The 9,462-nt window shown below is 62.2% G+C and overlaps 3 protein-coding genes across 3 annotated transcripts in view; 2 read left to right on the top strand and 1 right to left on the bottom strand.

The window, feature by feature from the left end:
• Positions 1–9,462, bottom strand: part of LOC132320358 (dynactin subunit 2-like) — a 197,292-nt gene that overhangs the window by 91,666 nt on the left and 96,164 nt on the right. The window lies entirely within an intron of this gene.
• The window catches only part of DCTN2 (dynactin subunit 2), an 88,166-nt gene that overhangs the window by 57,220 nt on the left and 21,484 nt on the right, over positions 1–9,462 (top strand).
• On the top strand, positions 276–6,962 carry LOC104264129 (methionyl-tRNA synthetase 1). Its single transcript, XM_059832583.1, is given in 21 exon segments — positions 276–359; positions 492–580; positions 665–743; positions 842–976; positions 1,096–1,171; positions 1,263–1,435; positions 1,538–1,650; positions 1,790–1,859; positions 1,861–1,907; positions 2,010–2,213; positions 2,367–2,568; positions 3,845–3,885; positions 3,887–3,917; positions 3,999–4,169; positions 4,258–4,353; positions 4,440–4,557; positions 4,808–5,021; positions 5,101–5,232; positions 5,343–5,447; positions 5,521–5,643; positions 6,858–6,962. Coding segments are annotated over 21 exon segments (2,379 nt in total). The 3' UTR covers positions 6,934–6,962.

The raw sequence follows: 9,462 nt of genomic DNA, 5'->3' as shown, positions 1-9,462 counted from the left end.
GTGCCGTGAGATCACGGCCCCATCCCGCGGCGGGAGCGGAGGATGCTGCGGGCGGTGACGGCCCCGCCCGGTGGCCATGGCAACCCCGGCGGGCCGGCTCCCCTGTCGCCCCGGGCCCCGCGCCCCCGGCGCTCTCGCGAGGGGACCGCGCGGCCGGCGCTCTCGCGAGAGTTGGGGGGGGGGGGGGGGTGGCCGCCGCCGCGAGGGGCATTGTGGGGGCTGTAGGGCGGTCCCGGCGTGCCCCGCGCGCGGCCGCGTTGCGTCAGCGCGCGGCGATGCGGCTGCGGGTGGCGGCGGGCGGTCCCGCCGCGCTGAAGGTGCTGGCGGCTGCCGGGGCCGCCGCCGCCCCGGTGCGGCTCGTCTGGGGCGGCCCCCTAGGTGAGACCACCGCGGCGGTGGCTGCTCCCCTCCCCGGCAGGGACCCGCTAGCACCGGCCCCGGTGATCCCTAACTCTCGGCGGGGGCTGACGGGCCCGCCCCCCCCCGCGGAGCGGCCCCTCGCCCCGCTGAGCCCCCCGTGGGTGCCCGTCCTGGAGCTGGACAGCGGCACCGTCCTCTTCTCCCCCAACGCCATCTGCCAGTGAGTACCGAGTGCCGGGGGGGGGGGGGGGGGCGCGGCCCCGCAGCGGCCCCGCAGCCCCCCCCACTCCTCACCCCCCCCCAGGTTCTTCTTCCTGGCCCGCGGGGAGGAGCCCACCGACCTCACCAACCAGTGGCTGGAGTGGGAGGCCACGGAGCTGCAGGTGGGTGCCCCAGGGATATGGCGGCTTCCCCCCCTCCCCTCCCCTCCCCGCCCCCGGGCCCGGCCTGCCTGACCCCATCCGTCTCTCCCTGCTCGCAGCCAGCTGCCTCAGCTGCCCTGTACGCTCAGCTGGTGCACGGCAAGAAGGGGCTGGAGGCAGCGGAGGCCCTGGGGAAGCTGCTGGCCCACATAGAGCAGAACTTGTCCAGGAGAGGCACAGCCTACCTTGCTGGGGTGAGTGGGACTGCGGGGTGGGGGGAGTCCCGCTCCCTGGGGGAGACTGCTGGGGAGGGGATTGGCCCTGAGCCTGGGTCGGGGCTGCCTCAAGGGCTGATTCTGCTTCTCTGGCACAGAACACCGAGTCAGTGGCTGATGTGGTTGTGTGGGGTACCTTGTTCCCTGTCCTCCGGGATGAGACCAGCCTACCAAGTAAGAGTGAAATAGGGGTGCTGAGGGGGAGCATTCCTTGTGTTCCTATGGTTGTAAGAATCGTGTTGTTTGCTCCCTCTCACCCCCCAAGGTGAGCTGCAGGCGCTGAGGACCTGGTTCCGGAGCATGACGCTCTCAGAGGCCTGCAGGAAAGCTGCTGACTCCGTTCTGATGCCCGAGGCGCTGCTGGAGTTCAAGGCCTACCTGCAGAAACAGCCTCCGCCCTGCCTGGCCGTGGAGAAAGCCACCAGTAACGAGCCCGAGGTGCAGTCCTGGCCCCCTGCTCAGTCCTGGCCCAGGGATGGGCCCCCGTGGGGCTGGTGGTGACAGGCACGCAGACCCTCACTGGGACCAGCTTCCTTGCAGGAAGAAGAAGGTTCTGAGCGTGCCCTGACGGAGGAGGAAATCACAGCTGCTGTGGATGCCTGGGCCCGCGGTGCTGCGGCACTGCCCAAGCCCTGGCAGCCTCAGAAACCTGTGTGAGTCCTGAGATGACACTAACGCTGGCTGTCCCAGAGCTCTGAGGGGTCTGGCTGCGGCTCCCAGGCTGCTGCCACATTGTGCTGGGGTGGCCCTGTTGCTCTTTGTGCCTGCCCTGACTGCCCCTGTCCATGGCAGGCTACCCGTGGAGGGCATGAGGAATGTCCTGATCACCAGCGCTCTACCCTATGTGAACAATGTGCCCCACCCTTGGCAACATCATTGGCTGTGTCCTCAGTGCTGATACCTTTGCCAGGTGAGACCTGGCTGCGGGAAAGCTCCCTGGGGTCGGGGGATCATTGCAGGGGGCTGTATTGCCCGCAACACCTGCACAGGTGTCACAGGCCCTGGCCTGCAGGTACTGCTGCCTGCGGAACTGGAACACGCTGTATGTGTGCGGCACGGATGAGTACGGCACAGCCACTGAGACCAAGGCGGTGGAAGAGGGGCTGACGCCCCAGGAGATCTGCAACAAGTACAACGCCATCCATGCTGACATCTGCCGCTGGTTTGACATCTCCTTCGACTACTTCGGCCGCACCACCACGCCGTACCAGACCACGTGAGCGGCTGCGTACCCCAGGGGCTCACATGGAGGGACTGGTGCTGGGCAATGTTGGGGGGAATCGCAGCATGCCTGGCTGAGGATGCTCTATGGGTCTCCAGGATTCCCTGGCTGATGGGGGCTGCCCCCCCGCCTCCTCTCCTGTCCCAGGATTGCCCAGGACATCTTCCAGCGCCTCCTGGCACGTGGTTTCCTGCTGCAAGACACTGTGGAGCAGCTGCGATGTGAGGACTGCCAGCGGTTCCTGGCTGACCGCTTTGTAGAGGGCACTTGCCCCTTCTGCAGCTATGAGGAGGCCCGGGGGGACCAATGTGATAAATGTGGCAAACTCATCAATGCTGTGGAGCTGAAGGTGGGACAGGATCCCTCTGGGGACCAGCCCATAACCCACTGCCCCTGGCCTGGGACCCTGTCGCGTTAAAGGGCAAGGCAATTTGGCAGAAAATAAACCCCCTTGCGTTCCAGCTTGTCCTCAGATATCAGAGGGGCTGGGGGCGGCTAGGCTTAGATTCTGAGTGATGCCCAATTTTTCTGTGTTACAAGTCCGGTCGCGTTCAATGTATTGAACTCTCACGATTACGGATACACTCGTAACACTGCACACTTTCAGTCTAGTCGTGTTCCATGAACTAGCACGGCCACACTTAAGGGATTTGGTGGCGTTCAATGAGAACTCTCACGGCTAGATTAGTGAATAGTGCAGTTTATTGAAGCAACAGATACACAAGTTGTTTTGGATTGCCGGTGATAAAATTGCTGCTTGCAAAGCATGTGCAGATACCAAGAATGTGAGTAATATAACCTGGCTACAAACGCGTTAAGTTATAAAGCAACTCTATAGAGATTTCTAAGTTTCCCGGGGCAGCACTTGGTATAACCAAGTGTTCGAATCTTACCCAAAGGCGTCCCTGTGGGGGGGAAGAGAGGCTCAGCCCGTCGACTGATCCCAGGTGTCAAAGGTGGTCTGCGATGGTATCTTCCCTGGCATCCTTCCTCTCCTAAGCCATTTTTATATTATTTGTCCTTACAGGTGGAGCTTGAGTGACTCTAGTCATACATACCTCTATTGTAATTGGTGTAAAAGTTTCTCGTCTACTTTTAAAGGTATAGACTAAGAAAAATTCAGAGCGCAAGCTCAGTGAGGGGTGGTCGCACCTTGGAGGTGGGTAGCTTTGGGATGGAGGTGTGTTTTCTGGTATTATAATGAGATTATAATGAGCAAAGTTCACCCAAAGGATAGTATTTTGTCAAAAAATGACAGACTGTTGGCTCAGGGTGGTAAATATGCAGCTCAGGGTGGTAAATATGCAGCTTGTCAGTTCCATAGTACCTTCCAGTTCCCGTCTTATCACAGAGCCTGGCCGCAGTGTCTTCACTCCGCTCCACCCTCCATGTAGTTTCTCTTCGAGTCAGCGCACCAAGCTCCCCTGGTGTTGCCAACATCTAAGGTTGCCTAGGGAACTTCTGTGGGATGGATTCCTTGCATATTCGCCACACTCCACCCCGAACACCTCTTCAACGCTGTACCTCCAATACAAATTTAATTCCTAAATTACCTCCAGCAATTATTCCACAGACCCCCAGCCTTGTTGGAGGGGGCCCAGGACCTGTGTTTTTCTTCCTGACAGAATCCGCAGTGCAAGCTCTGCAGGGGTGTCCCTGTGGTGAAACTCACAGCACCTCTTTCTAGACCTGCCCAAGGTGAGCTTCATCCCTGGGGGAGCGGGGAGGGGATGTGGCAACCCCTGGTACCAGTGACCATCCCTGTGTGTTCCCCCACAGCTGGAGGAGCGGCTGGAGCCCTGGCTGGAGCAGTCCTGGGCCACAGGGGACTGGACAGCCAACGCTCACTACATCACTCGCTCCTGGATCCGGGATGGGCTCAAACCCCGCTGCATCACTCGTGACCTGAAGTGGGGCACACCCGTGCCCCTTGATGGCTTCCGTGACAAGGTGGGTCCCACTTGGCCCCTCGGTTGCAGCGTCTGTCCCCAGGTGCCCTGCCTGCGGGTCCCCTGCTCATGTATCGCTCTCCTTCCAGGTTTTTTACGTGTGGTTTGACGCTCCCATTGGCTACTTGTCCATTACGGCCAACTACACCGACCAGTGGGAGAGGTGGTGGAAGAACCCACAGCAGGTAGGAGCCTGGTGCTGCTGCAGGGTGGAGGTAGGGACAGAGCTGGGCGGGAGGGTCTACCGATGCCTCCCCTCACTACCTATCAGGTTGAGCTCTACAACTTCATGGCTAAGGACAACGTGCCGTTCCACAGCGTCATATTCCCCTGCTCGCTTCTGGGCGCTGACGACAACTACACCCTGGTGAACCACCTCATTGCTACAGGTACTGGGGGGTCACCAGGGATTGGCAGTCTCCACACTTCCCTACTTTCCCTCGGTACTGGGAACAATCCACTCTGTCCCGCGTGGGCACAAAACTGCGTTTGCCCTCCTTGACTTGGAAGGCCCTTTGAGCTCGGCATGAGCCTATGAGCACTTTGACAGTGTCTCCGTGTTGTGGGGTTGTTTCCTGCCTGGGAGAGGGCTGGATTCATGCCTGAGCGCCATGGTGGGGTCTCTCCTGCCCTCCCCAGAGTACCTGAACTATGAGGATGGGAAGTTTTCCAAGAGCCGGGGTGTGGGAGTGTTTGGGGACATGGCCAAGGACACAGGCATCCCTGCGGACATCTGGCGCTTCTACCTGCTGTACCTGCGGCCCGAAGGGCAGGACAGTGCCTTCTCCTGGAGCGACCTCATGCTCAAGAACAACTCTGAGCTGCTGAACAACCTGGGCAACTTCATCAACAGGTTCTGGGACACCCTGGCGGTGGCAGGGGCCATCTCTGTCCCCAGGCTGTGCTCATGCCTGCTCCACCTCTGTCCCCAGAGCTGGCATGTTTGTGTGTAAGTTCTTTGGCGGCACTGTCCCCAACATGGTCCTGACACCAGATGACAAGCGGCTCTTGGCCCGTGTCACCCTGGAGCTGCACCAGTACCACCAGCTGCTGGAGAAAGTCCGGTGGGTAGCTGAAACCCCAGGGCTGGGGCAGGGCTGAATTGTCATAAGGGCGGGAGGGCAGAGACCTGACCTACAGCAGGTGCTCAGCCCCCCTCTGCCCACCCCCCTAGCATTCGCGATGCCCTAAGGTGTATCCTTAGCATCTCTCGCCATGGCAATCAGTACATCCAGGTGAATGAGCCCTGGAAGCGGATCAAGGGAGATGAAAAGGACAGGTAGGGAGAGATGGGAGGATGGGGGGGAAGAGGGCTGGGAGCTGGCATTGATGGAAGGTTTCCTACCCCGCAGGCAGTGTGAAGGCACGGTGACCGGTGTGGCAGTGAACATGGCTTCCATGCTGGCTGTCCTGTTACAGCCCTACATGCCCAGCACCAGCTTGGCCATCCAGGAGCAGCTCTGCATCCGGAGCAAGTGAGTGACCCCTTTCCTCTTGGCAGCCTGCAAGCATGGGGTCTGCCTGGGCTACAGCAGAGGGCTAGTCTTTATTTTTCCCCTTCCCGGGCTGAAGATCTGCCCCGGGGCTGCATGCTGGATCCAAACAGGGGCTGCATGCTTGAGCCCTGTGCTAGAGCCCACGTGGTGTTGCTGTTCACGCACACGTGCACAGCCGTGGTGGACGCGTGCGTGTGTGATTGTCTGCACGCGCCTGCTGGGAGAACCTACGCAGCCTGGCTCGTGCTTTGTCCTGGGGTGGGCACCTGTGACCGCCGGACGGTGAAGGAACAGGCAAACCCCACAGGGAGACGCCGATACGCGGCGCCCGCAATCGCTCCTGCCCCGGCACTAAGAGCGGGTGCTGAGAGTGATGCCCTGTTTCCCCGGTGGCCGTGGCTGGGCCCCACGTCAGCTCTTGGCGCCAGCCCCAGGGAGGTGATGGCCGCGTCACAGTGCGCAGCGGTGGCCATGTCACCGTGACGTCACTGTGGGCTTGTGATACGGGCGCCCTGGCGCGGGTACAAAGGGGGCTGCTCCCAGAGGCGGGGGAGCATCTGGGGGAGAACCTCGGTGCTGCTGGGCAGGAGTTTGGAGAGTACCCGCCAACGACCTGTCCCGCGTCCGCCGTGCAGTGGAAGGTCCCTGACGGGGGAGAGGAGGGTGAGGGCAGAGTATCCCCACGGTCCCCGCAGCCCGCGGCTGGGCGAGGGGGTTGCCGGGGGTCTGTGTGTGGCTGTGAGCAGTGGGGGGAAGGCAGTAGCCTGGGCCGAGGCAGGCCCAGGTGGGGAGGCCGCGTGTGCTGCTGGGGCTGGTGGGGGACCAAAAGGAAGGGGGTCCCGGGGTTGCGGGTGTTGCGGCCTCACAGGGCAGGATGGTGAGACCGGAGGTGTCGCAGAGGCCCCGCGGCAGGGCAGCCCCGCCAGCAGGCGGGGCCTCCAGGCGCCCGGCACGGCAGGCATGGGGAAGCTCCTTCCCTCCTCAGCGGCCCCTGGTGACGGCTGACGGTGCCCCTCGCTGGGGGGAGGCTCCCGTGCCAGCCCTGGGCATCCCTGTCTGTGCATGTGCGTGGCTGTGTCCTGTGCGTGAGAGAGCGTGGGTGTGCCTGTGCTTGGGGACTGGCCCCGCGAGCGTCTATGCCTGACAGTGGCAGCGGCCGTGCCCCTCACACCCCGCTGGCTACCGGCACGCAGGTGCAGCCATGCAGGCAGAAGCGGTGAAGCAAGACCTCCGCATGCTGCGGGAGCGCCTGGCCCAGTGTTCTGCTGAGACACAAAGGCACAAGGAGATGCTGCGGTGTCTGGTAGGTGTGGAGCGTTCCCCTTGTCCCTGGGTCTGGGGCTGCGAGACCTGAGCCGCTGACCCCTCCTTTCCCCATGCAGGGGAAGAAGCAGCAGGAGCTGCAGAAAACCATGGACGAGCTCAGCGTGGAGGTCAGGGTCCCCTCCTCTGCCCACGTCCCCCAGCTGCAGCGGCTGGGGCTGTGCCAGGGGCTCAGTGCCTGTGTCCGGGGCTCAGCGCCTGTGTCCCGCTCCTCTTCCCAGAACTGTGACGTGGCACGCTCTTTCGAAAACCACCACCAGGAGCTCAAGCAGCTGGAGGGGCTGGTGGCCCAGATGAAGGTGAGTTCACGGAATCACAGACTGGCTGGGCTTGGAAGGGCCCTGTGGAGATCATCCGGTCTTGTCCAACCGCCCTGCTCAAGGGGGGTCACCTCGCGCTGGTTGCCCAGAGGCTGTGGGCAGAAGCCTGACTGGGGAGGACATCTTCCCCAGAATACAGGGGCGTCCATCACTTCCCTATGCCTGGCCTTGTGAGGCAGTGCCGAAAAGGGCTGGGGGAAAACGGGCGAGTGCCCACGGGCCCTGGGGTGGGGGGTTGGAGGAGGGCCGCCGCGGGCTCAGGGACTCGGACCCTTCCTTCTCCCAGGGGCTGCGTCAGGAAATCAAGAAACTTGAGGAGGCACAGGCGCAGGAAGAGGCCTGGTGAGTTCAGTCCCTCGCCCCACACGGGTGTCCAGGGGGGTCTCTGCAGCACCCGGTGTTACGGGGCTGCCAGTGCTTGTGTCACGCAGCGGGGTGAGGGGAACGTGCAGCACGCGCTGTGACAGGGGAGTCCAATCCCTGCCTGGGGTGCCGTATGTTTGGAAGGGGCCCCCTCACGTGGCCATGGAGGCCTGTAACTCGTCCAACCAAGCCCTTGTTGTCTGCAGCCAGCAGCAGAGGAAGAAGGAGGCAGAGGCGCCGGGGACTGTGCTGCCGGAGGCGTCGGAAGCACAGCTGGTAAGCGGGAGAGCCTGTGCCAGCCCCTGCCCCGGCCAGCGTGGGTCTCCCTGGGGAGAGGGGTCCATGGAGGTCTCAGCCACGCATGGGCTATCCGCCTGTGCAAGGCGGAGGCCAGGGGCACCGCGCAACTCCAGCTCTCCCGGCCGTGCGGCAGTGCTTGACAAGTGTCCTTGCTCTGTCTTGACCTGCAGGAGAGGGACATGCCGTCGAGGAGACGCGGCTTCATTAATTGGCTGCGGTGAGTGTCCCCGCTGGGTGCCCTGTGTCCTGGGGCCCGCTCCTGGGCAGCAGGTGGGATGGGCCGAACACCTGCTCCAGCCGGCGGGGCTCACAATTCCAGGCAGCTGGGGAGCTGCTGGCCGGCTGTGGGCTTGGCTTTGCAGCTGGGAAGTGCTCAGCTTTGGTTTCCTCTGGCCCGTGGGGCTCCCAGAAAGAGCCCCCTCCATCCCATAGGCAAGAGGGGTGGGGATGCATCCACCTTGCCCTGTCTCCCATGCCTCTTCTCACCCACAGGAGGCTCTGCCTGCTCTTGGTCGGCCTGCAGCTGGCCGTCGGCTTCTCTCTGGCTGCTGCGGTGCTCTACGCCTCCTGGTACGACCCCGAGCTCTTCTACCGCCTGCTGCTGCGCGTGCTGCCTGAGGAGACCTACGCCCACCTGGCGTACGCCCAGGGAAAGATCCTCCCCGTGGTCAGTGAGGGGCTGCTGCCCTTTTGACAGCCCCCCCAATAAAGCCTCTTCTATCTCTACCTCCATGTGCTCGGGTGTGTTTGTTGGGGTGCAGGGAGAGGGTCTTGCCCTGCGTGTTGGTCCCCGCAGCCCCTCCAGGCCAGGCCCTGTCTCATCTGCTAGGCACTGGGCGCCGCCAGCCCGCCTGACGCGAGCCAGCTCCCTGCGTGCCCGCCTCCCCTGCCCTCCCTCCCTCCGTCCCCGCAGTATTGATGATGCTGTGTAATCAGGTGGAAACACCCCAGGTCCTCTCAGGCCACAGTCGGTTTTTTACTCCACCTTTTCTGCAACCGTTTCGCCATGTGCAGGCCAGACCCTCTAAGGGTGTCTGAGACTGCTGTGCTGGTTTTGGCTGGGATAGGGTTAACTTTCTTCATAGCAGCCAGTATGGGGCTGTGTTTTGGATTTGGGCTGGAAACAATGTTGATAAAGCAGGAATGTTTTAGTTACTGCTGAGCAGGGCTCACACAGCAGCAAGGCCTTTGCTGCTCCTCACCCCACCCCACCGGTGAGTGGGCTGGGGGTGCATGGGAAGTTGGGAGGGTGTACTGGGTTTGTGTGGCAGTGCTTTGGTAGCAGGGGGGGCTACAGGGGTGGCTTCTGTGAGAAGCTGCTAGAAACTTCCCCTATGTCTGATAGAGCCAATGCCAGCCAACTCCAAGACGGATCTGTCACTGGCTAAGGCCGTGCTAATCAGCAACAGCGGTAGCGCCTCTCTGATAACATATTTAAGAAGCGGGGGAAAAACCGGGAAAACGGCAGCCGGAGAAGAGAGGAGTGAGAATA

The sequence above is a fragment of the Gavia stellata genome, chromosome 35 (assembly GCF_030936135.1).
Source record: "Gavia stellata isolate bGavSte3 chromosome 35, bGavSte3.hap2, whole genome shotgun sequence".
NCBI classification, from domain to species: domain Eukaryota; kingdom Metazoa; phylum Chordata; class Aves; order Gaviiformes; family Gaviidae; genus Gavia; species Gavia stellata.
The sequence above is the reverse complement of the archived record's forward strand: the minus strand, read 5'-3'. Positions and strand labels throughout refer to the sequence as shown.